Genomic DNA, 25,492 nt, shown 5'->3' on the forward strand with positions numbered 1-25,492 from the left:
CCACAGGCTCCAGGGCCAGAGCTGAGCTGGGCCGTGTGGTTGGGGGGCCCTTACCTCTGCACCCACCCCACCAGCCCTGGGGAAGCCCCTCTGGTGGCGCAGGCCCTGGCGTCTGGCTGCCCACCAGCTTAGTGGGGGTCTCTCGGCCCAGGGCCTGGCACGAGGCAGTCACCGCACCACTTCCGTCAGCGGAGCGCAAGAAAGAGCGCTAGAGAGCCTCAGAATGGCTGGAGTGGGGGTCCAAACACGGCCCCCCAGCCCGAGGAGGCTGAGCGTCCAGCTGGGAGGGGAATGGGGGCACCACCCAGGGCTGGACGGAACCTGGGTCAGGGTTCCCCAGCTATCCGCGCGCAGATAGCTGGCACCGCCGGGCACCGTGCAGACAGAGGGATGACCAGGCCGACTGATGGGGGCAGCTGGACTGCCAGCCGGGGGGCATCGCAGGGCCGGCACAGCCTCCCGGGCACCGCCTCCTCTGTTGCAGGCTGCTCCTGGGCACTCCCGCTGTAGCGCGAGGTCCGCACCCACCCAGGGGCCCCCCAAGGTCACTGCGGAACCACGGCGCCGACTCTGGGCCCTGAGAGCCCAACCTCAGGGTGGGCAGGGGTGGGGAAGTGGCACCTGCCACAGGGCTGGCCCCACTCGCTCCTGGTGCCAGGCACCCCGTGGCACTCACAGCTGCCAGGCAGGGCAACCCGCACAGGGCAGCTTGGGGGGCGCTGAAATGGGGGTGCGGGTGGCAGGGAGCCGGCCGAGTCTCCTGCACCTCCTTGGACCCAATGTGGCTTGGGTGCGGGGGGCGTGGGGGGCACAGTTGCTCACGGCCACCCACGAGGACAGGGTGGCTGAGCTGATGATCAGGGCTTGTGGGCTGTGTGTGACCACACGTGTGTGCGTGTGAATATGTGTGCAACTGGGTGAGAATGTAGGGCGTCTGCATGTGAGCCCCTCACGTGCACCCGTGCACACGAGCCCATGCCTGGTCAGGCTGCCGGGGAGCCGTGTGTGACCTGGGGTGGACATTGTCCGGGGTAACTGTGACGGGGCCACCGGCCCCCAGACGCTGGCTGCCCTGGGCAGGAGGGGGCAGGAGGGAGCAGGAGGAGGCAGCAGCGGGCCTCCCCGCTGCTTCCCCAGCCTCACAAGGCCTGGCTCTGCCCTGCTTGGGGCTGCCGTCCCAGACCACCGTCGGGGCACCCCAGATGTGACTGGCCCGAGACCCCAGTCACTCCGGTTTTGGCCCCGGCAGGACGGCAGGACACAGCGTGGGGTCGGCCTCAGCGGGTTTCGGGGGCTCCAGGGTGCCCAGGTCTGCCCTGCCCCCGCCCTGCCTGGAGCTGGGCGCTGGGGGGGGGGGGCACTTCTCAGGTGGCCGCGGGCCACCCGTGTGGCCAGGGAGCACTTCTCAGGTGGCCGCGGCCACCCGTGTGGCCAGGGGGCGGGAGGGCGCAGCCTCCGGTGCCCCTCGTGGGACTGAGCTCTGAGTCTGAGGGTGGCTTGACCCCCGCTGCTGGAAGCCTGGGCCCCATGGTCAGAGGGACGTAGAGACCAGGGACGGACAGACGAGCGGCGGGCGGGTGGCAGAAGTGCCGAGAATGGGCGGAAGCTGGGGCGGGCGGCCGGCGGGCAGCCCGATGGGTCCTGGAAGTCCTCTCTTCCTGTTTTCCCAACAAAGGGCCTCTGTCCCTCCAGGAAGGCCGCTGGCCAGTGGCGGCGGACGCGCCTTTTCCGTAAACAGGGTTGTTTTCCTTTTCTCCTCTTGTCACAATAACAGCAGGCTCCGGGCCCCCCACCCCGGCCCTGGGTAGCACCAGCCACAGGGGCCCGCAGGGCCATTTCCTGGGGTCCGAGGGCACAGCTGCCCTAGGCCAGACCCCCGGAGCAAGCAGGGGGCAGTTGTTTGGTGGGCCCACCCCATGGGACAGATGGGCAGTGGCCACGGCCTTGGGGTCCACCAGAGCCAGAGTCGGGGTGGGTGGGGGCCCAGCTGAGCTCGTGACCCCTTTGGGCTTGGCAGGGCCCTGACCCAACAGCCCCGGGACCAGAGGACTGGGGCCAAGTCCACGTAAGGGCTGGTTCCCTGGGAGGGAGCGGTGGGGTCCAAGGCCTCTCTCCTGGTGGCCCTCCCCCCAGGTGGCCCTCCCTCCTGGTGGCCCTCCCCCCAGGTGGCCCTCTCTCCTGGTGGCTGACCCTCCCCCCAGGTGGCCCTCCCCCAGGTGGCCCTCCCTCCAGGTGGCCCTCCCTCCAGGTGGCCAGGGCCCGGTGCTGGCTGGGGTGCTTGCCCCTGGGTGCTCAGCTGGGTGGGCGCTACAGTGCCCGCTCTACGAAGGAAAAGCTCAAGGGTCTGAGGGCCTCCGAGTGGGACCGTCCAGGGGGGCCTACAGGCCGAGGAGGGAGGGCCACAATGCCTGGTGTTGGCCCCTTGGCGCTGGGCCTCAGGGAGTGGATGTCAGGGGAGGAAGGCCCACGAGAGCGTAGGGACCGTGGCAGCTGATGGCGCCCAGCCGCGGAGCAGAGCAGGAGTGGGCTGTGTGCCCGGGCGTGCATGCACTGAGGGGGCCAGTGTGCTCGCGTGTGTGGGTGATTGTGCAGCGGCCACAAGCTCTGAAGGGGCCTGTGAGAGGGGTGGGGGCTATTTATAGCTGCTTGGCCTGGGGAGGAGCTATTAATAGCAGGGGGAGGGTGAATGGACAATATAGGGTGTGGGGGGGTGGGTGCCCTTCGCCACCAGAGACACCCGGGGCTGGCACCCCAGCCCCCGCCCAGCGCCGCACAAGGACCCTGTTATCTGGCCAACGGCTGAGCCAGGGCGGGCGGGTCACCTGGGCCCAGGTTGGTGCCCCCAGGGGCCGTGCCCCCCAGCCTTCTCCTGAGGAGAGACGTGCTGACCACGGGGTCACAGTGACGCCTCAAGCCCTTGCCTGGGCCCTGTGCTCTTGGATGAGCCCCCTGTTTCTAGCCCGGGACCAGAGCCAGCTGGAGGCAGGGCATGGCTGGACATGCAGGCGATGCCCTCTCCTGCCGCCGGCTAGGGGCGGTCGGGCACGCGTGGGCCCCGGGCGAGGGCCGCAGCAAGGGCCGATGGCGGAGGGAGGAGCGCTGCTTGGTCTGACGGAGGTCCCCGGCTCCCCGAGGCGGGAGGAGGGGGGGCAGCATGACGACCAGACGACCAGACGTCGGCCTCCTGGTCCCCAAGCCGACAGACGTTCAAGAGGGTGGCCTGTGCTCAGGGACCCGGGGCGGGGTGGCGGGGGGGCCCGCGATGCAGGAGCGGGGCTCAGCCCAGGGACGGGGGGGGGGGGGGGGGGGGGGGGGGGGGTGCAATGCAGGAGCGGGGCTCAGCCCAGGGACGGGGGGGGGGGGGGGGGGGGGGGGTGCGATGCAGGAGCGGGGCTCAGCCCAGGGACGGGGGGGGGGGTGGGGGGTGGGGGGGGTGCGATGCAGGAGCGGGGCTCAGCCCAGCTCCCCGAATCCGGGCGTCCGGGACGGAGCCCCAGGTGCTGGGGCGTCGATGGTCCCCGCTGAGCCTCAAGGCCTCGGCTGGGACTAGGGGCCTGGCCACCGGGGTCGGGGTCCGGGGGCGCACCCCCGGGTGCAGGCGGGGGTCTCGGGCCCGGCCGCCCACGCCCCCCACCTCCGGCTGGCGTCGTGCTCCCGTGGGTCCCCGGGCCCCCCGCAGTGACGTCACGAGCGCCCCGCCCGCGGCCACCTGTCGCCAGGCGCTTCCCAGAAGGTCGCGGCCGACAGCGCACGCGCCGCGCCTACGTCCGCGAAGCCTCGGGCTTTCCCGTCAGCGTCAGCACCGCGGCCCCCGGCTCCGGGCGTGGGGTGGGCCCGAGGACCCCGCCCCGCCCCCTCCGGGCCCCGCCCCCTTCCGGGCCCCGCCCCCTTCCGGGCCCCGCCCCCTTCCGGGCCCCGCCCCTTCCGGGCCCCGCCCCTTCCGGGCCCGCCCCGTCGACCCCGCCCCTTCCCGGCAGCGCCGCGCCCCGTGCGTGCCCGCCTGCCCGCCCCGGAGCGGCCCCGTGGGGCCGACCCTCCCCCCCTGCAGGGGCCGGGGGAGCTTGCGGGGGGCGGGGGGCGCTGCCAGGGCTGAGGGGGCGGGGAGGGGGCGTGAGGGCGGCCAGGAGGGGCGGAGGGGCCCGTGGGGCGGGCGATGGCCCGGTCTGCGCCCGCGGAGGGTCCGGGCACCGGGACGCAGTCTGCGGCGCCGTCCGCACCAGCGTGGCGGGGCTGCAGGCCACGTGCCCCGGTCCCCGCCAGGACGCTCCGGGGGCCGCTCTGGGCCCGGCCCGAGGGGCGCTGCCTGGACCCCCTCCCGGGAGCGCCCGGGCCTCCCGGTCGAGCCGCACACTCGGCTTCCCGCGCGTCTCCGTCATTTCCCCGCAGCCCCGGCGACACCCCCCCGCGCCCTCCCCCTCCCCCTGCAGGTGAGGGGAGCGGGAGGCCCTGGCCCTGGACGGCTGTCTGGGGGCTGCCCCCGCCCAGGGAGGTCACTGGGGTCTGCGCGGGGGGTCTCTGGGCCCTCGGGGGTGGGGAGCCACCCGGCGTCTGGGATGATCCAGGCACAATGAAGGCTTTGAGGGGCCCCCGGCCTGGGAGGGGGCTCACGGCCTGCATGGCGGCGAGTCCCCACAAAGGGAGCCGCCTGCCCAGGCCCACGGAGGGATTCGGCCAAGGTCGCACCCTCTGTAGGGCTGCAGCCCTCTGTGCCCGCCCCCTGCCCCAGGCTCCAATGCCCCTGCTTCCCGGAGTCCCCCTGCCCAGCCAGGCAGGTCCGGTCCTGGACACCCCAGAGAGTGACTGCACCGCGGGCCCCCCACCCCCGTCATGGGGCGAGCATCTGGTACCCAGTAGTGGGTTGGAGCCCCGTGCCCAAGCTTGCCTGACACCCTGGGCCGAGTGGGCCCCACGGGGCAGGGGGCAGAGGGCTGAGCCAGTGGGGCCTGGAGGACAGGTGGATGGGGGGCATGTGTGAGTAGGGTCCCCAGGAGTCTGTCCTAGCCCACAGTGACATGGCTGCAGCGGGGGAGCCCTGGCTCAGGGACTAGTGGGGTGCAGGGAAGGATGGTCTTCAGTTGAGGGCTGCAGGTGGGGGGTGCCTGGAGCCCTCACAGAATGGGCAGGGAGGAGGCGGGTGGGGGCCTGCGGGTTGTGGGTGGGCGCAGTCCGGGTGGGGGTGAGGGCGCCAGCCCCGGCTGGGGGTGGTCGGCACGCAGCGTGCGGACCTTGTCCTGGGGCGTCCCTCCAAACAGTGGCTCCACTGGGATCAGGGGCCGGCCCCTCACCAGCGCGTGGACGCTCCGGGGGCTGCTTGAGGACCGACTGGCCTTCTAGAAGGAGTGTGGGCAGACAGAGCCAGGGCGGTCCGGGCAGTCACTGCAGAGACCGCAGCACATGTTCCAGGGTCACCATGGTGAATTGGGCGGGGGCTGCCCTGGCTGGGTCGTCCTGTGGTGGAGAGTATGGGACAGTGGTGTCCCCTGTCCCTGGGAAGGGGCCACAGGCTGCAGGGAGGCTGGGAGGACTCCATGGTCAGAGGAGCCGGCTCCCAGGGGTGGGGGACCCAGCGTAGCAGGACCTGTGAGCGACCAGGTGCTGGCTGGGGGACGGCCCGCAGGGGTGACCACCAGGCCCCCAGTTCTCAGGCCCACACAGTGGCCACACCTTCACGGCAGGCCTTCCTTCAAGAAACCAGGAGCCTTACTTCTCAGGACCCGTTCGCCTCCCTCCTGGAACACGTAGGGTCATGGCCTGTTGGGGACGAGGTGGCCCGGTGCAGGGCAGAGGGGCCTCAGGACGCAGCACCTCATCCCAGGCTGGAGGGAGATCCTGTGCCGTGGAGCTTTCCCGGGGCCAGCGGCTCCCACCACAAGCGGGTGCGGGCATGGGGCGGGGAGCACACGGCCATGGCAGACCCTGTGGACGGGCGGGAAGCTGGGTGGGCTGCACAGGTGGCCTCGAGGACACAGCAGAGAGGCATAGCATCGTGGGGAGCCAGTGGAGGCTCCCGGCGGGCTCGGCCGTCACAGGGTGATGCCAGGGGCAGGTGGATGCAGCAGGGTGGGGTCGTCCAGGGCCTGCAGTGCGGGCGGCGTGCTGAGCGGGACGCAGTGGTCCCGGACACTGCTGGGCACCCCGGGGGAGACCGGGGACATGTGACCCGGAGCTCCCGCTCGCAGGTTGCGGTCCTTTGCCGTCTCCTCCCAGGGCCCAGGGAGTGGAAGGGGGCCGGGGCCTCCGGGGGCAGCCGGCCTTCCCCACGGGCGGCCCCCAACTGCACACGGGAGGGGACGCCCCACGGTTTGAGGAGTGCTGGACGCACGGTCTGGGTGACGCGGTGACCTGCTGGCGTGGGGCTCCCTCAGACGCCGTCCGAGCCAGGCCCGATCCCTGATGCCCGCCATGCGCTCGTTTCCCGAAGCCCAGAGTGGACGTACTGCACGGGTGACACCGTGTCCTTGTCACCCTCATGGATGGCCCGGGGGAAGCGTCCCTAACTGTCCCCAGCCAACAGCGAAGGGCAGCGTGATCTCCCGGGTGAGTGACGACACCTAATTACCACCACAGCTCCGTTTACCCCACGGTCGGACCGCGAAGAAAGGCAGGGGATGGGTCCAGAAGGACAGCGACGGTAGGGACGCCACCCCGGCTGCATTCTCCTCGTCCCGGTCGGAGAACATGCAAGCCCGCCACGCGTCCCCAGAGCAGCACCTGTCCCCCACCCTGGCGAGCCCATGTTAATCAGACCAGGTGAGGGGGATGTGGCCGGTACCCCGGGCCTTCATCGAGAAGAACCCAGGGGCCCGACCTCGCCGGAAGCCCTCACACGGGGGATGGGGCGGCCGTGCGTCACCAGGAGGGGGCCTGGCAGCTGGGCCACGGGAGGCCCGGTGCCCCATGGCCCCACCAGGACGGTTTAAGTAGGGTCTGCAGCAGGCACCCGGCGGGGCCGTGGGGCAGCAGGTGGCCCGGGCCGGCCTGGCCATTGTCCCATGGGGCCCGCTGCCCAGAGCAGCTGCCTCGGACCTGCCCCGTGGCTTTGAGAGGAGGCACGAGCAACGGCAGCACACTGCACACGCGGGGCTCAGACCTGTGACACCCCTGCCCTGGTGTCCCCCATGGCCCACACCTGCAGCCTCCAGGGGCCCCTGGACCGGCTGAGGTGGGGCAGGACTCAGTCGTGGGCCCAGGACGGTCAGCACGTGTGTGGGCATAGGGATGGCGGCTGTGGGTGGGGGGACATGAAAGTTTCCGGGCCAAGGACACCAGGGAGCGGCACCGGGGGGCATGTGGAATCCCATGCCGACCCCCCAGAACATGCCGGCCTGTGGGCAGCAGAGACGGGCTGAGCCCAGGACAGCCCAGCCAGCGACCCGCACCCCTGAGGCCTTGGGGGGTGCGGGCGGCCTGAGCGCAGGGGGTGTTGAGCAGCGGGCTGGCCCGCCCCCTGGAGCCTGTGGTACCCCAGCCCTGGGTGTGACCAGCGTCCCCCGGGCCACCTGTGCACACCTGCGCCCACAGCCTGTTTGAGGGTGTGCATGGCGCCCGTGGGCCGCGTCAGCTTCGATCCGGTGGGTAGTGAAATGAAGCAGAGATGCCGGGTGAGGGGCGGGCAAGGGTGGGCCAAGGCGCCTCGGGAGGGACGCGGCCCGCATGCAGGGACAGTGGGAGTGGCGGGTGACACAGGCAGGCTTTACAGGGAAGGGTAGGGCGCTGCGGGACAGGGTGACCGCGCTGGCGTCTGTGCGGGGTATGGGAGGGCAGGGTGCGGCCTCAGCTTCCTGCGTGGATCCTGTTGCCCCCTGAGGACGTGGCCTCGGGCGGTCTGCTGGTGGCAGGAAAGTCCTGAGGCGGGTGACAGATGGACGGTCGCTGCCACTTTGTTGGTGCCTCTGACCCCCTTGATGCTGCCTCCCCAACAGGCTGACCGCAGGCCCAGGGACCCAGCGGGCGGGGTGGGTGAGCTGGGCTCTGGCGCCATGCTGCCAGAAGCTTCTAGCCGGGGGGTGCCGTTGCAGGAGGCCAGGTGGATGGAGGGCCCTCAGCGGGGGAGGCCGGGGCACCTGTCAGGAGGACACCCCGGAGGGGGCAGCGTTCCGGCCCCCTGAGCGCGAGTCCGGTCCCCCAGGGACGCGGCAGGGGCCAGCGGGAGAGGCGGGTGCCCCTGGGGGCCTTGGCGGGCAGCACGCGGGGCGGAGGAGGGAGCAGAAGGCGCGTCATGGGCCTCGGCGGGGGCGCGGCCACTGCGTCCTGTCCCTGCTCTGCCCGTAGCTCAGGGGCCCAGCCTGGCCACCACAGAGCCTGCCCTGGGACCCCGCCCTCCTGGGGACGTCCCCGCCCCTCGCGGGTCCGCGCACGGCGTCCCTGGGCTGGTCCCGCAACGCCATCTGCTGGCCGCGCCGCCTCGGGGCCCAGGCTGCCCCTGACGCTGCCCAGGCCGGAGCGGAGGCTGCAGGCCCTGGGCGGGGGTTGCCGTCAGAAGCGGGGCTTCCACTGAGTCACCCCAACCCCAGAGAGCCAGGGCCCCTGGAGGGGCTCCCAAGGTATGGCGGTCAGCGCCCGGGCCCCCCACCTGTGCACGTGGGCCGCCCACCCCGTGGTCCCGCGGGCCCCGCCTATGCCCAGAGCCCCACGCTTGGGTGGCAAGGAGCTGCTGGGGTCAGGTCCACCCTCCTGCCCACGTGGCCCCCCGGTCCAGCCGCTACTCACACCGCAGGCCGCGCCTGGGCCGGGAACACGCACCTGTTTGCAGGGGAGGCAGCTCCAGACCCGAGGGGCAGGGGCAGGGAGCTGACAGCCAGGGGGCCAGGGAGGATGGAACGGGAGGAGGGGAGGAGCCAGCCCCCCGGAGACACCCCCCCTCCCCCCTGCAGGATGGTGCAGAGGCCCTGAGGAGAGACCACCTTGGTGGGTTCTGGGGTCCGGGTCAGGCTGCTGCTCTGCCGCCCTGGGGGGCCCTGAGTGGGGGTTCCAGAGCAGGACGGGGTGGGGGTAACGGGGCGCCCTAGGCCCAGAGCCACCTGCTGGCCCAGGGTGGGGCCTTGGCACAGCCCCCAGGGCACCACAGGGGAGCCAGCGTGGTTCCTGACTTCCAGCACGGGCCTCCCCTGCCCTGCTGCATGCCGCCCGTGGGGGGGGGGGGGCGTGCCCAGAGCCCCGGGGACCCCACCACGCGGACTCAGGACCCTCTGGGTTCCCACGGGAACCAGTTCCCTGCCCCAGCCACGTGCCCTGGACTCTCCAACCCTGTCTCCACAAGCAAACCACAGGTCTACGCTAGGACCGTGCTCTCCGCCCCACCCCCAGTAGACTTCCCAACAGGTGCCCCTGGTCAAGAGCAGACCCCGCCCGTGCAGGCTGCCCACTCATGTTCCCTCTAGGAATTCAGGGGTGCCTGGCCTGGTCCCCCCAGACATGGAGGCTGGGCAAGGAGGTCAGCGGAGGCGCGCGAGAACGCAGAGAGACCAGAAGCAGATGCGTGTTCTGTGGCTGTCTACCCTCAACGGTCAATTTTATTATAAACAACAGTATCAAAATATACAAATCTGTTTAAGAACAACCAAGAATTGCAGCTTTTCTAAGGGCCAACTGGGCACGAGCGACTTCCAAGGCGGCAGCTGCCCATCCGCAGCCCCGGGGCAGGGGTGAGGAGCGCTCCGGGCTCAGTGAATAATTTAAGGGGGGGCCTGGCTCAGGCTCTGGAAGCACGTCACAAGTCCTCCCGTGGGGGCAGCGGCTGCGTGGGGCCTGCCGTGAGCTCTGCGGAGAGACAACAGCGGGAGGTGAAATCCCGGCTCGAGAGGCCTGGGGGGAGGTTTTGGGGGGACCAGGCAGCACCCCCGTCCCGATGGGGTTGCTGCCCACGGACCAGCGGCCCCGGGCGTCGGGCAGGAGGCACGGCGGGGTCGCCCCACAGACACGAGCTGGTGATGCTCCCTGGTGGCCGCGAGCAGGGCTGGGGACAGTGGGGACCTGCAGGGATGGGCGGGCGGGGTGGGCCCCAGGGCTGTGGGGGCACAGGTGGCTGTGGCCCTGCTACCCGCTCATTCCTCCCTGTTCTTGGCTCCAGGGCTTCCTCAGAGGAACCTCGCTCTGCACCTGCCCTGCCCTCCCTGCCCTCTCTGCCACTGCCCTGCTGCCTGCCCCAGCCCTCCCCACCCCAGCCGTCCTCCCTGCCCCTACCCCTGCCCCTGCCCTGCCTGCCTCAGCCCTGCTCTGCCCCTGCCCTGCCCTCCCCACCTGCCCCAGCCCTGGCTGCCCCTGTCCTGCCCACCCTGCCCTGTCCTGCCTGCCTGGCCCAGCCCTGGCCTCCCTGCCCCTGCCCTGCCCATCTGGCCCTGCCCTGCCCTCCCCTCCCTGCCAGCCCCTGCCCTGCCCACCTGCCCCAGCCCTCACCGCCCCTGCCCTGCCCACCCTGCCAGCCCCTGCCCTGCCCTGCCTGCCCCATCCTTGCTGGGATCAGGAAGCTCCTGAAGTCAGTGTCGGGGCAGTTGTTCAGTAAGATTCTTCATCGGTGCTTTGTTGACACTACCCCGCTGCTCCACATTCTCACACTTCTGTCCCGGGAAGACCTGTGCCCCCCCCCAACATGCTGACGTCCTGATCCCCAGTAGCTGTGAAGTGGATCCCATGTGAAAACAGGCTCTTTACAGACGGACAAGATAAGAGGAGGTCATAGGGGTGAGTCCTCATCCAACAGCTGGCGTCCACGTAGGAAGAGGGAAATTAGGACGTGGACACAGAGGCCCCGGGAGGTGTGTGGACAGAGGCAGAGACCAGAGGGGTGTAGCCATGCCCAGGGAAAGCTGACACCGACAGTGGCCGGCAGAGACCGAGGCTCCTGCCCTCAGGGCCCTGGGCGCCTGCTAACCCCGCGGTTATTGAGTCTCCGTGCGGCCCCTCCTGTCGGGTGGGCATGTCAACCCCGAGGGCTGTCTTTGGGGTGATTCCTGAGCTGGGAGTGCCCGCGCACGCCCATTAGAGCCGCGCCACTCACCGATGCCTGGGGTCTGCATGGGCACACATGCGTCCTCTGTCTCTTCGAAGCCATCGGGACACACGCACACGTAGCTCCCGGGAGTGTTGTAGCAGTTCTCGTTGTGGCGCATGCACACACTCTCCACGCCCGCGCACTCGTCCACGTCTGCAAGAAGGGCTGTGCTGTGTGGCTGCCTGGCCCATCACGGGCACAAGCTCACCTGGTTTGCTCCCACGTGGGGAGCACAGAGACCGGGGAGGGCTCGGGGCAGGATCCAGGGAGGCTCTAGGTCGGGTGGTTGGCGGGCAGGGGCGGCAGGGGTGGGTGTGCAGCTGGGCCCGGGGCTGCTCACGCAGGGGGTGTCTGCCCACCGCCCCTTTCCAAGCGGTTTCAGTGGCCACGGGGGCCTGGGTGGGGGGCCGGAGCAGAGTCTCAGGCCACAGGGTCACCAGGACCGCGCACCCCTGGGGGCCACAGGACAGAGCCTGCCGCCCCCACCCCACAGGGAGTGCTGGAGTCCATGCCCCCCGGCCCCGACCCCTTAGTGCAGTGCACTGACCTGTGCACTGGCCACCTTCCCTGCTGTAGCCGGAAATGCACTCTTTACAGCTCCCGGGACCCTTCCCCGTGCAGCCCACACATGTAGCATCACATTCTAGAAACAAAGGGAGAGACAGAACATCGGACCACCTCCCATGAGCAGAATGGGTCAGAAGCCCGCTGCGTGAGGATCTGCGCATCCCCGACATCTGCGCATGGTCCAGTGACGTGTGCCGTGTGCCCTCGGAGCTGTGACCGCAGGCCGCAGGGCCCCCGCAGACCGTCTTGCTGAAGCCAGCGTCCACATGGCAGCTTTTCCCCAGTCACCTCACAGTGGGGACACTGTGAGCAGCTCAGGAGGGACACACGGGACAACGCGGGACGCTCACAGGCGAGGCCTCGCGGTCAGAGTGGCCGGTCACCACCTCCGGGGACGCTGCGGCCCTACCGTCCACACTCCCGAGCAGTTTGGAGACTCCGCTAAGGAAACAAGGAAGGACCCAGAGTCTTGGCTGTGGGAAACCGGCCTGAGCCAAACCTCCAGCAACACAGCCAGCTGGAGAGCGCGGCACACTGTGGGTGCCCCAGAGCCGTGATGTGACATGGGGACAGGGCCTGCCGGGGAGGGCAGCGGGGACGGCGAGCGGCATGAAATGACGGATGGAGGAAACTGGAGCTTTAAAAGTTACTTGCTTTTCAACATATCTGAATTTTCTGATTTTGCACAGCAAACGTCTATCAGTCGGTGCCCCTCACACGTCTTAACATGGGGAGAGCGCCTGGAGCCCGCGGTGAGGCCCGGCCCCGCCCACTGCCCACCAGCCACCACGCACCTTTGCACACGAACGAGCCGTTGGTGTTCTCGCAGTACTGCTGGTCGCCGCAGGGCGGTGTGTCTGCCGCACACTCGTCCACATCTGGAACACAGCAGCACGGCCATGAGGACAGACCCCCGGCCACCTCACGGAGGACGCGGGCAGTGACTGGACACGACCCTCGGCCACGGCTCTCCCTTGCACAGGGGTGACGGGGGCTGGGAGGGGGGCCGGGGGCGCGGCCCCCACAAGGGACCCCCAGCAGGCACAGGACAGTCTCATGCTTCCGCGTGGATTCGCGTGGCTCCAGGTCAGTGTCAGGGCCACAACCACCCTCGGGACCAGACCCCAGGAAGGAGCCTGCCCCCCACGGGCCTAAGGGCAGCCTGGCTCCACCGGCCATTCCTCCTGCTGCCCCCAGGCCTCCCCGGGGCCACTGGGTGCCAAGGAGAGGGCGCGGTGGCCACCAGGCTGGGCGGGCGGGGCCCAGGGCCCGAACCCCGCGGCTGGGTGTGCATCAGGAAGGCCCACCTCCCCACTCATTGGCTGGACCGGGCAGGCACTGTGGCCGTTGAGCCCACCGAACGGCTCTCCAGGCCAAAGGGGGGCCCGTGCCTCGGTTTCCCTGCCTGCACACCAGCAGGCCTGCCTATTCGTGGAGATGGGAGGGGGAGAGAGGACGGGAGAGGGAGAGGAGAGTGGGGCGGGGGTGGAGGAGGAGAGGAGAGGCCACCCAGAGCCCGCCCGGCCTCACCCACGCAGGCGGCGTCCTCCTGCACCCAGCCCGCGGCACACTGGCTGCAGTCCCTGTTGGTTGGGCCCGTGCACTCCTTACACGACTCGTCACAGGCTGGAAGGCGGGGGAGGGACACCCGTGAGCACGCATGAACCCTGTTCTCAGTAACCCATGCGACACAGAGGTCACTTCAGAAATCAGGAATTTACCTTCCGCACGATGAAAACAAAAACCCAATATGAGTAAGAAAAGAAACCCCAAGAAAACAAACTTCATTCAACAACAGAAAAGTGGAGCCTTGTGATTCACAAGATCTCTGAGCTTAACGAGAAAACCACCAAGCGGGCTTCCTGCGCCCCTTCCGGTCGCTCCATGGACACGGCCCCGCCCAGCATGCCCCACACGCCCCCACATCCCAGGCCAGGCAGGGACGGGTGCCCGAGGCAGAGGCCACGGCCTGCCCAGCAACCTGCGCACATCCTGCACGGAAGCTCCGAGGGCCGCAGGCCGGGGCCCGGCCCTGATGTGGGGTTAAACACAGTCGGGGATGCCAAGGAGTCTCCCGACATCGGGAGAACCGAAGAGAGAATGCCAGAAGGGTGCCGTGTACGCCGTCCTCCAGGCATCGCAACCTCCATGTGCCCACGTCGCTGCCCCTGGGCCTTGGCCCCGACAGGAGGCACGGCAGCGCCCGCCCCACGTCCAGCGTGCTCACTCACAGCGGACGGGGCTCTGCATGCAGGACCACACGGGGCCACGTGCAGCCCCGACCGAGGGGAGCCCAGGGCCGGCCAGGCCACCTCGGAGCATGGGGCCGGGGGGCCCACCTGGCCCGGTGCCCGGTTGCAGAGGCCACATGTCTTCCTAAGGGGATGGGGGCAGGAGGTCACAGCACGGGGCCGCAGGTGCGCTCCTTCCTGACCGTGCTCTAGCACCTTGTGTGGGGCCGGGGGCCGGGGCCGCCTCTGCTCGCTCCCCGCACCCTGCGGCTGGGCCATCCTGCCCACGCAGCTGCAGCCCAGCACACACCTCCACCCAGACATGCAGGACCGGGTCACCCCGAAGCAGTGAGCATGTGACTTGGAGGCTGTGTCCTCCCCGTCCACCTGCCCTGTCCTTTTCTGGAGGATGCCAGGGGAAGGGGACCCACTGTTTCCTCCCGGGGTTGTTCAGACAGGAGGCAAGAGCACCCCGGGCCTGCTTGTGCTTCTGGTGTGCGGGGGCGCTGGCAGCTGCAGGAAGGGGGCCCTGTGCCCACCCGGCTGCTCAGCGGGCGCCGCCAATGTACCTGTGCAGATGCTATGTGTCTCGTTCCTCAGCGAGCTGAAGTAGCCATCCATGCAGTCGGTGCACGTGGGCCCCTGGTAGCCAGGGTGGCACTGGCAGGACCCGTTCCCCTGCCGGCTGCCGTCCCCGCTGCACCGCCCATTCCCACTGCACGGCCTCTCGGAGCCGCCCTGGCACGCTGTGGGCGACACACACCTGCCACTCAGACGCCCGCAGGCAGGGACACATCGCCTCACAGGGAGTGGCACCTCGCTCGGCCCCCTGCTCCCACCCAGGGCAGCTTGTGGGTCTCGCTCTCAAGTCCACACACACCCTGCTTCCTGCCCGAGTCACTACGATCCTCTGGGGAGCGCAGGCGGGCGCAGGGCTGTGCGTGGGGTGACCCGCTGGGGTCCGCGGCTGGGGCCGTGAGGACAGCCAGGGCCGCGGTGGGAGAACAAGACATCACCAGCCGGCCTCTGTGGTTGGACATGGTGCCCGCGGCAAACCGTGGCTTTGGTTCTGCGCGCACCTTCTCACAGGAGAGCCTGGCTTCAGCAGGTGACGCTTCCCACCCGACAGACGCCCCTGCCCCTGGCCTCACACACGCGGGGCTCGGCTCCTCCGTGCACAGGGCCGGGCTGGGGCCGCGGAAGCCCCTGCGAGGGCAGCAGGGCTGGCTCGGACACTCAGGGCTGCCCAGCCCAGGGAAGAGGCCCCGCGGGGACGGTGGCAGGGCCGCGGCAGCCCCAGGGCTTAGTGCGGGTGGTGCCCCCGGTGCCAGCCGTGCTTCTGCCCACCTTGGACTCAGCACCCAGACACCGGGAACGACGGAGGACACTTGAGATGCCCTGACAACGTACCGAGGCAGTGTGGCCCATATGTTCCTGGGGAACAGCAAACTTTCAGCGTTTTCACACAAAACCACTCAAATAAATCGGGATACTCCTTCTTCCTGAGGAATTAAAAATGTGGTTGTTGAAGCTTACGTGACAGATTTCTTCAAAACAAAAACGCGGTGTGTGACAGCATGTGCCCCAGCGTGTCCCAGCCTCAGGGGGCGCCCGTCTAGGAGCGAGCAGGTGCTCCAGGTGCCACCCGCCTGCAGCTGCCGCAGAACATAACAAGGACCGAGGGAGCACGGGCAAGCTCTCCTAATTTTGAAAGTATTGCAAATTTATAAACTAAAAACTAAGTCACAAATGCTAGTTTCAACGAACACCCGGGGGAGAGCAGTGGGGCTGGAGCTATGGGAGGCAGGCTGTGGCGCGGGGGGCATGGGGGCACTCACAGCCGCAGCCACCAGGCCTCCAGGTGGTCCTCGTGCTCCTCCAGCAGGCTGTGGCACTCGAAGTCACTGCTGGCACACAGGCCCTCCGTGATCTCCAGCAGGCGGACCTCACTGAAACGCAAGCCCGTCAGCCCCGCACGGAGGCGAGCCCAGGGCGTCGGCGTCACCCCACAGGGACATCCCGAGGCCCCGCTTGGTGCCACGCCGGAAGGATGGTGGCACTTCGGTGAAAAAAGACCCTCGACACACACACTGGGGACGAGCAGAGTCGGGACTTGGGGTGGGGGTCAGAGTGAGGGGGTGGGACTCAGTCCCCTTGGCTGTGCGGGGAGGGGGCAGGGGGACAAGTGTGGAAGCAAAGGGCCGTGTAGGGGCCAGCGCACAGGTGACCTCACCGAAGGGACCCTTCTGTGTGTCTGTCGTCCACGTGGGTGACAACATTCACGGGAACGTGTCCAGCGCCGAAGCTGGGCTGCCCAGAGCCGGGGTAACGGCACCCACCTGAACTCGTACTTGGACAGCGTCTTTTCCTCCCAAGCTGTGTTCCCACCACCGAAGTTCTTCTTCGCGGTGTCCGCCATTCCCTGCGAGGAGAGAGGGTGGGCACGGGGCTCTGCTGCTGCCGCCACACATCCGTTGTCCACCACAGGAGTCACTCTTAGTCCACTGTGGGGACAATGCCATTTACTGTTGGGTGACCCCGGGTCCATCACCAGGATGACCTGGAGTCCATCACAAGGTGACCCTTGTCCATCGCAGGGCGACCCTGGGTCCATGACCCCTGTCCATCCCGGGCTTACCCTGAGTCTTTGACCCAGGTCCATGGCAGAGTGACTTTGCCCATTGCACGGTGACCCAGGGTCTATGACCCAGGTCCATCAAAGGATGACCATATGCATCGTGGGCTTACCCTAGGTCCGTGACTTGGGTCCATGGTGGGGTGACCCTGTCCATCGCACGGTGACCCAAGGTCCATGACCCCTGTCCATGGTAGCGTGACCCTGTCCATCCTGGGCTCACCCTGGGTCTATGACCCCTGTCCACCGCAGGGTGAACCTGTCCATCCTGGGGTCACCCTGGGTCCGAGATCCTTGTCCATCACGGGGTGACCCTGTCCATCCCGGGGTCACCCTGGGTCCGTGTCCCGGGTCCATGGCGGGGTGATCCTGTCCACCCCGGGCTCACCCTGGGTCCATGACCCCTGTCCATGGTAGGGTGACCCTGTCCATCTCGGGCTCACCCTGGGTCCGAGACCCTTGTCCATCGCGGGGTGACCCTGTCCACCCCGGGCTCACCCTGCGTCCGAGACCCGGGCCACCCTGACGTCCCGGCCCCGCCGCCCAGGCCAGCCCCCGCGCCCCGCCCCGCCCCGCGCCCCGGTCCGAGCGGCCCACCTGGTTGAACTTGTCCACCAGCTCCCGGCAGCGCTTGCAGGGCGTCGCCTTCTTGGCGGCCGCACCGGGCGGCGGCGGCGGCAGCAGCAGCAGCAGCAGCAGCCCCAGCGCGGCCGGGGCCGGGGCCGGGGCCGGGGCCGGGGCCGGGGGGCGCATGGCGGGCCGAAGCGGGCAGCGCTGCGCAGGACGCGGCCGCAGGAGGGCCCAAGTCCAGCGGGAACCCGCCGCCCAGCGCTCCGCGGAGCCGGCCGTTCCCGGGGCTACTTGACGGCGCCGGGAGGGGTCCCGCCCACCGGCCGCCCTCGCGCCGCTATTGGCCGGGCGCCCCCACTCCGTCCCCATGTGGCCCAATCCGGGCTCGCCACGAGAAGCGACCAATAGGAGGGCCCCGGGTCAGCGTCCGGCCAGGAGGGGGTGGGGCCGGGGCGAGACGAAGGGAGCCCGCCCCTCGCGCGCGCCGCCCGGACGCCATCTTTACTCCGGTCAGGGGGCGCCGCGCCGGGAGCGAGGCCCTGGCGGCCATGTTAGGTGTGGGCAACGGCCTCTCGTCCCCGCCCGGCTTCCGCCGCGCCGCTTCCGGCCCCCCTGGGGGCTGCGCTTCGAGGGACGTCGCGGTGGCTGGCGAGGTGGGGCTCTCAGGGCGCGCGGCGGGGACTCCGAGGCCGCGGGAGCCACGGCTTGGGTGAGGGGAGCCGGCCGCTCGGGTCCCGCCAGGCGTCTGTCCGTGTTGAGCGGGAGCGGAGCCGGCGCGGCGGGGACAGGCGGGGCCGCGCGGTTGGCGTCCTCCGCCGCGAGCGGCCCCGCGTGCAGCTGCCGGCCCAGGTCAGCCGCGTCCGTGTGCGGCGCCTCGCGGCCCGCTCCTGCCCCGCACCTGCCCCGCACCTGCCCCGCACCTGCCCCGCTCCTGCCCCGCTCCTGCCCGCACCTGCCCCGCTCCTGCCCCGCTCCTGCCCGCACCTGCCCCGCTCCTGCCCCGCACCTGCCCCGCTCCTGCCCGCACCTGCCCCGCTCCTGTCCGCACCTGCTCCGCTCCTGCCCCGCTCCTGCCCGCTCCTGCCCCGCACCTGCCCCGCACCTGCCCCGCTCCTGCCCCGCTCCTGCCCGCACCTGCTCCGCTCCTGCCCCGCTCCTGCCCGCACCTGCCCCGCACCTGCCCCGCTCCTGCCCCGCACCTGCCCCGCTCCTGCCCCGCTCCTGCCCGCACCTGCTCCGCTCCTGCCCGCACCTGCCCCGCACCTGCCCCGCTCCTGCCCCGCTCCTGCCCGCACCTGCCCCGCACCTGCCCCGCACCTGCCCCGCTCCTGCCCCGCTCCTGCCCCGCTCCTGCCCGCACCTGCCCCGCTCCTGCCCCGCTCCTGCCCGCTCCTGCCCCGCTCCTGCCCCGCTCCTGCCCCGCACCTGCCCCGCACCTGCCCCGCTCCTGCCCCGCACCTGATCCGCTCCTGCCCCGCTCCTGCCCCGCTCCTGCCCTGCACCTGCCCCGCTCCTGCCCGCACCTGCTCCGCTCCTGCTCCGCTCCTGCCCCGCACCGGCTCCGCTCCTGCCCCGCTCCTGCCCGCTCCTGCCCCGCTCCTGCCCTGCTCCTGCCCCGCTCCTGCCCGCACCTGCCCCGCTCCTGCCCCGCACCTGCCCCGCTCCTGCCCGCACCTGCTCCGCTCCTGCCCCGCTCCTGCCCGCACCTGCCCCGCACCTGCCCCGCTCCTGCCCCGCTCCTGCCCGCACCTGCCCCGCTCCTGCCCTGCTCCTGCCCGCACCTGCCCCGCTCCTGCCCCGCACCTGCTCCGCTCCTGCCCGCACCTGCCCCGCACCTGCCCCGCACCTGCCCCGCTCCTGCCCCGCTCCTGCCCGCACCTGCCCCGCTCCTGCCCCGCTCCTGCCCGCACCTGCCCCGCTCCTGCCCCGCTCCTGCCCGGCACCTGCCCCGCACCTGCCCCGCTCCTGCCCGCTCCTGCCCCGCTCCTGCCCCGCACCTGCCCCGCTCCTGCCCCGCTCCTGCCCGCACCTGATCCGCTCCTGCCCCGCTCCTGCCCTGCACCTGTCCCGCTCCTGCCCGCACCTGCTCCGCTCCTGCTCCGCTCCTGCCCCGCACCGGCCCCGCTCCTGCCCCGCTCCTGCCCCGCTCCTGCCCCGCAGCTGCCTCCACCCATTGGCGGCCCGCACCTGCCCCCTGCCCTCCCACACCTACTCCCTCCCCATCTGCATCCCTGCACCTGCCCCCTGCCCCTCCACTTACTCCCTCCTCCTTCTGCACCCATGTACCTGCTCCCCTCACCTGCCCCCCCACCTGTCCCCCACTTACTCCCTTCTGCACTTCCTTCTCTGTCTGCAGCCCTGCACCTGCTCCCCTCAGCTGCCTCCCACACTTGCTCCACACACCTGCCCCCTGCACCTGCTCCCCACCTGCTCCCCACCTGCCTGCTCCCTTCACCTGCCCTCCCTCCCTGCACATGGGCTCCAGTGGAGAGCACCCAGTCCTGCGGGGCGACAGGCACCGGCCAGCCACACCTTGCAGCTCGCCACCAGCTGTTTGCATCTTCCTGCAGGGGAGCATCCTGGGGGAGGCAGCACAGGGTGGGTGCTGGGGGACGGGCCTGGTCTTGGCGGACCTGGGGCAGCCGTTCCAACAACTTGCTGCGTGTGTGCTTCCTGTTTCTTTCTATACTTCCCCACCCCTCACAGCAGCACGGGGAGCAGAGAACAGTACGTGAATGTCTGTGGCTTCCTTGGCTTTGCTGGGAGTTAAAGCATTAACGTGTTTTTAAGGACCGCGTAGCTGGTGTGGTGAGGTCCAGGCGCACGTTCGCCTGGGTTTCTTCCCTCTGTAGCTTGTGACGCACGTGCTGCGCAGGGAATGGCCGGGCAGCAGGCAGGCCTGCCCCCAGCCCGGCGCCCGGCAGGATGGTGGGCCACGTCTCTCCTTCACACTGGCTCCCTGCTGACCAAGGCCTCCTCCAGGGCGGGGGGACCGGTGGTCTCAGCCTCACAGACTTCACGCTTTAGAAAGAGGGACACAAAGCGGTGACACTCCCTTCCGTCCTTGGGTCTTGGTCTGGGAAAAGAGTGTGTGCTCTTTGGTAACTGGTCTTGAAGCCCCCGTCCCGCTACTCCCCCCCACCCTGCCGGCCACAGGGAGGGCTGACTCAGTTGTGCAAATACGGCCTTCTTCCTGGAAAGATCGGTGCCTAGCTCAGGGCGTGGGGTAGCCTCCTGAGATGCAGGAGGTGCCCGAGCGTGATTTCTCTCAACTTTCTCCATGCGTTCAAATTAAAGACGTTAGAGTAGTGGTTTAGAGAGTTCCTGCGCGCCTCTCACCTGGATGCCCGGTGTTGACTTGGGGAGCTTGTGAACCAGGCATCTGTGTTTTCACTTTCACCAGGGCCCACTGGCGCTGCTGCCGATGAGTGTGGCAGGCGGGTGAGGCGGGAGAGCCATGGCCGGGAAGAGGCCGTTGGGCGCGGGCCGGCAGCGCCGGCTGCTGGGGCTGCTGGTGGCTGTCGCCGCCATCCACCTCATCACCTGCCCCTACGCTAAAGTGGAGGAGAGCTTCAACCTGCAGGCCATGCACGACCTGCTTTACCACCGGCTGGACACGGACAAGGTGAGCGCCTGCGTGCAAGAGCGCGCATGCAAGATCCCCATGGGCGTGCGCTGACCTCCCCTTCCCCCTGCAGTACGACCATCTCGAGTTTCCCGGAGTGGTCCCCAGGACCTTCCTCGGGCCCCTGGCCGTGGTGGCGCTCTCCAGCCCTGTGGTCTACGTGTTGTCCCTGCTGGAAGCGCCCAAGTTTTACTCTCAACTAGTAGGTAAGGGGGTCTTGCGATGAGGACGAGGGAGGCACCGAGTGCGATCAGGGGACTTCCATGAGCCAGGTGGACACTCCCCCCCTTGGGAGTGTCCTTCTGTCGGATGCCTGGCCATCCTTGGCCACCCAGCCTGGTCGTCTGGAGCAGGTGTCTTGGTCCGAACCGCGCCTTTTCTGGGGCATAATGTGGGACAACGAGCCGAGCGCATCTTGCTTCTGCTCTGGAGAGGGTGAAGTGGGGGCTCCGGGGCCCCTCCCCAGGTGGGAGAGCGGGAGAGGCAGCAGATGTGGCATCACCTGTGGGGCTGTGCACCCCGCAGAGAGCTGCCTGTCTCCCTGGAAGCCACTGTCCCCGCGGAACCAGTGGTCTGCGTCGGAGGCCTCCCTTCCCCCACCCAGAGGTCACCACTGGTTGCACCTTGTGCGAATCCTCCTGGATCTTTATATGTGCGCGTGTGGATACCTCTTAAAATCAAATTTAGGACGTCCCGTATATATCACCGTGCAACCTCCTTGTTGAGCCAGCAACCACTGTGTTTCCATGTCTGCACCCACGAGACCTAGATTTCCTGGCTACTCCAACTGTCCACCCGTGTGTGGAGATCCCCCACCGCCCGGGTGGCTACACAGGGCAGGAGCTCCGGGGCCGTGTGGGGCGTCAGGCCTCCGTCAGCGTGGCCCTGGGGTGTCACGTGCACGTGGCGCAGGCTGCGGTGAGATGCTGAGCCGGTCACACAGACCTGTTGACACCGCCTGCCCTGCCCGTGGCCCCCCGGGGCCTGCGGTCAGTGAGGCTTTAGGGTCGGGGTGCTGAGGCCCAGGCTGTCCGTTCCCTGCGCCCAGTCCATGTTCCGTAGCAGAGAGCACTCCCCTCATCCGAGGCTTGTTTCGCTGCCACCTGGGCACTGACTCCCCATCGCCAGTGGCCTTTCAGGACCCCCCGTGTCTGGCTCTTCACCGCCAGCCATGCACATTGCCACGTTTGTTTAGTCAGGGCTGTCCTTGGACTCGGCGTGATCTTTGGACTCTGGACTTTACAAAAAGAAGTGAGGCGGCAGTTTGGGGCCACGGTGGCCACCATGTTCTGCTGGGTGACGGCCACGCAGTTCCATCTCATGTTCTACTGCACGCGGACGCTCCCCAACGTGCTGGCCCTGCCCGTGGGTAGGTAGCTGCCGAGCCGCGCTGGTGAAGGGGCGACCGTCAGGGGTGCGTCTGCCTGACGAGAGCTGCTTCCCACCAGGCGGGGAAGGCCGAGGATGGGCTGGCCTGTGGCGAGGGCCAGGGCGTCCCTCTGTTGCCGTGCTGAGGTGCCTTCCTAGCTCTCGGCTGGGGCCTGGGTCTCCTGGAAAGGTTTTCTGGCCGGCAGGTGGCCCTGGGCGCCCCGAGGAGTATGGGAGACGGTGGATGGTGTGCGCCTGGGGTCACCGTGCCTGGGGGCCGACCGCAGTCGGGGGGCGTGGGGTGGGGGGGGCTGGGGGAGGCGGAGAGGGAGGCCAGGGTACGGGGTGGGCTGGGGCATGTGGGGCACAGCCGCCCGTGGCGGGAGTCAGCGGCCGTGTCTCGCAGTCCTGCTGGCCCTGGCGGCCTGGCTGCAGCTGAGGTGGGCCCGCTTCATCCGGCTGTCGGCCTTCGCCATCCTCGTGTTCAGAGCCGAGCTGAGCGTCTTCCTGGGCCTTGCGCTGCTGCTCCTGCTTGGCACCCGGAGGCTGACGGTTGCCAAGGCCCTGCGCTGCGCCCTCCCGGCTGGGGCGCTCTGCCTGGGTGAGTGGGGCCGCGGGGGCGCGTCCGCCCGAAGCTGCGCTTTGTGTGCTGCCAGGAGGAGGGAGAGATGCGGGGAGGGTTGTTTTATTAAGTGAAAGCTCCTTGATGCTCAGTGGCATTACACCGTGAACCGGCTCCTCCTCGGGGCCTCTGACCACCCCCACCTGCTCCCCACCCTCTGCCCTGGGCCTCATATCCAGGTGGGGGTGGGGTGGCCGGTCCCTGCACCAGCTCTGCGGGGGCCCCGCTCTCCTGGGGACACCAGGCCCCAGGCGCCAGCTCCTCCTGGTGAAGCAGGTGCCTTGGGGCCACGTTGCAGCCCGTTGATAGGTCCGGGGCCCCCGGGGCTGCCGTTCACCCGGCAGCAGTGGGGTCCGAGAGGGGTCCGAGCGGCTGGGGGCTGAGTTCTTTCTAAGGGTCTCCTGTGTCTCCCAGGACTGACGGTGGCCGTGGACTCCTGTTTCTGGCGATACCTCGTGTGGCCAGAGGGAAAGGTGCTTTGGTACAACACGGTCCTGAACAAAAGCTCCAACTGGGGCGTATCCTTCCCATGTGTGGGCGTCCCCGGTGGCCCCCCGCTCCCCCGCGGCTGGCACCTGCCCCTGGACGCTCCATTCCGCCTCAGCCACCAGATGGTCTTCAGTGACGCTGCAGCGGCTTGTGGACGCCCTGGGACCAGCTGTCCTCTGGGGGAGGGGGAGGGCTGGGCTGGCCACCTGGCGAGGCTGGGAGTCCCAGGTGCTGTACCCCCCGCCCCCGCATGACCATGCTGACGGGTGACTCGCTGGCGTGTGGCCTCCTTAACCGTCCCACCCAAGACCTCTCCGCTGCTGTGGTATTTCTACTCGGCCCTGCCCCGCGGCCTGGGCTGCAGCCTGTTCTTCGTGCCCCTGGGCGCCGTGGACAGGCGGGCGCTGGTGCTGCTGCTCCTGTCTCTGGGCTTTGTGGCCCTGTACTCGCTGCTCCCGCACAAGGAGCTGCGCTTCGTCATCTACACCTTCCCTGTGCTCAACATTGTGGCCGCCCGGGGCTGCGCCTGCCTGTGAGTCCTCCGCTGTCCCTCGGTGGCCATGGCCCACGCCACGGGCCCTTGGGGAAGGCGTTCGGGTGAAAAGATGGGTCCGAGCGGGCGCCCGGGTGAAGGAGGGCCGCGGGGTCGGGAGGGGCCGCCCTGGGCCCGCCGATGGGTCAGTGTGTGGTTCATGGGCCCGTGTACACACAGCTGCGCTGCTCTGGGAGGACACTCACAGGGTCACCTGATCCTCGGGCCAGAGCAGGGAGCTCAGCGGGACGGGCCGTGTGACAGGTGGAGGGGTCAGGGAAGTTCAGGGAGGGTCAGGGGTGGTTGGGAGGGTTGTGGGGGGCGTCGGGGAATGTCGGGGGTTTTGGGGGCGTCGGGGAAGGTCAGAGAGGGTTGGAGTGGTTGGGAGGGACAGGGATGGTTGGGAGGGACAGGGAAGTGCTCCGGGCCCACGGCCACAAGGGGGTGTGGGTGTTACCGAGGGCAGGAGATGGCCCAGCCTAGAACGAGGGCCTGACAACAGGGTGCCCGGGAGCCGTGGTGGTGCTGCGGGGCCGCATCCGCAGTGGGCCATGGGCTGAGGCAGTGGCTTGCTGTCTGTGCTGGGGTGGGAGCTGCCAGTCTTCCGCGGAGGATGGGCAGGAAGCAGCCTGGTCTGGTAGCCTTGAGGTCCCTCCAGGCTCCCAGGGCAGCGGTGGCCCTGTGCCCTCCGCTTCCCGTACAAACCGGGCCGCGCCTGGGCTGGGTCTGCCCTCCAACCTGGACATGAGCGATAACCGGAGATGATTGGAAATGTAATATGAACTTTAAGTCGGCAGTTGGGTGGAGTTGGACAGAGGAACTTCCCCCACCCTCCCCGACGACCACGTCCCCGTGGCGATCGGGGCCCACGGTGACCGTGAGGGTGGATGGCGGCGTCCATGTGCCGCAGCCTCCCGTGAGACGCATGGCGCTCTCTCCAGGCTGAACAACTACAGGAAGTCCTGGCTGTATAAAGCAGGCTCCGTGCTGGTGATCGGACACCTCGCGGTGAATGCCACCTATTCAGCCACAGCCCTGTACGTGTCCCACTTCAACTACCCCGGCGGCGTGGCGATGCACAAGCTGCACCAGCTGGTGGCCCCCGGGACAGGTGGGTGCTGGGCGGCTGGGGCCGGGGCAGCTCCGGTGTGGCTCGGGCGCGGCTCGCGGTTCTCAGCAGGTGCACGTGGTCGTCTGCAGATGTCGCGCTGCACATCGACGTGGCCGCGGCGCAGACGGGCGTGTCTCGGTTTCTAGAAGTGAACGGTGCCTGGAGGTACGTTGCTACCCCCTGGGCGCTCCTCCCGCAGCCATGCGCGGCTCCCCGGGGGCAGCTGGGCTCTGGGAGCCGCGTGGGGCCCACGGTCGACGGCCACGCTCTGACCTTGTAGGTACGACAAGAGGGAAGACTTGCGACCCGGGTCGGGGCACCTGCTGGCCTACACGCACCTCCTCATGGAGGCGGCCCCCGCGCACCTGGCGCTCTACAGGGACACGCACCGCGTCCTGGCCAGTGTCCCAGGAACCACGGGGGTGAGTCTGAACCTCAGCAGGCTGCCCCCCCTCGACATCAACCTGCAGACAAGGCTGGTGCTCCTGGAGAGACGCCGTGGGCCGTCCTGAGGCCTCAGGGCTCCTCGGTGTCCTGGCAGATGGGACCACGTGCGGGACGGTGGGACCCAGGGCTCAGGCCCCGCTCCTCTGCAGCCCCGACCTCGTGGCTGCCCCCCCGCCTAAGGAGCGCACCCCACAGGAGGTCCGTGAGTTCGCGGGAGGACTCTGCGGGCACAGGTGCACCTGGTCCGTCGCACATGGGGCTCCAGGGATCCAGAGGGGCTGCGAATAAATATATGTGTTTCCTTA

The 25,492-nt window shown here is 69.2% G+C and overlaps 2 protein-coding genes and 1 long non-coding RNA gene across 5 annotated transcripts; 2 read left to right on the forward strand and 1 right to left on the reverse strand.

Annotated features, from left to right (window-relative positions):
* Positions 1-8,404: 8,404 nt before the first annotated feature.
* On the forward strand, positions 8,405-9,559 carry LOC140595830 (uncharacterized). The gene is made up of 2 exons (XR_011997718.1): positions 8,405-8,543; positions 9,381-9,559. It is a non-coding gene; the product is annotated as an uncharacterized lncRNA (long non-coding RNA).
* Positions 9,482-17,377, reverse strand: CRELD2 (cysteine rich with EGF like domains 2). Its single transcript, XM_026019807.2, has 10 exons — positions 17,021-17,377; positions 16,128-16,210; positions 15,627-15,737; positions 15,199-15,290; positions 14,358-14,534; positions 13,088-13,183; positions 12,352-12,435; positions 11,538-11,633; positions 10,997-11,143; positions 9,482-9,759 (listed from the first exon to the last, which is right to left on the reverse strand). The coding sequence occupies exons 1-10, from the start codon at positions 17,360-17,362 to the stop codon at positions 9,710-9,712; spliced, it is 1,278 nt and encodes a 425-aa protein (XP_025875592.2). The 5' UTR covers positions 17,363-17,377; the 3' UTR covers positions 9,482-9,709.
* A 59-nt stretch (positions 17,378-17,436) lies between these two features.
* Positions 17,437-25,492, forward strand: ALG12 (ALG12 alpha-1,6-mannosyltransferase). Of its 3 annotated transcripts, none has more exons than XM_026019757.2 (10): positions 17,437-17,646; positions 20,397-20,618; positions 20,692-20,824; positions 21,814-21,987; positions 22,393-22,587; positions 23,023-23,126; positions 23,406-23,629; positions 24,571-24,740; positions 24,830-24,905; positions 25,021-25,492. In XM_026019757.2, exons 2-10 carry the CDS (start codon positions 20,451-20,453, stop codon positions 25,250-25,252), a joined length of 1,476 nt encoding a protein of 491 aa, XP_025875542.1. In that variant the 5' UTR covers positions 17,437-17,646; positions 20,397-20,450; the 3' UTR covers positions 25,253-25,492. The 3 variants fall into 3 exon arrangements, with proteins under 3 accessions (XP_025875542.1, XP_025875543.1, XP_025875541.1); XM_026019758.2 differs by having other exon boundaries at positions 17,599-17,702; XM_026019756.2 differs by having other exon boundaries at positions 17,622-17,842.

Source organism: Vulpes vulpes, chromosome 16, assembly GCF_048418805.1.
Source record: "Vulpes vulpes isolate BD-2025 chromosome 16, VulVul3, whole genome shotgun sequence".
Taxonomy (NCBI): domain Eukaryota; kingdom Metazoa; phylum Chordata; class Mammalia; order Carnivora; family Canidae; genus Vulpes; species Vulpes vulpes.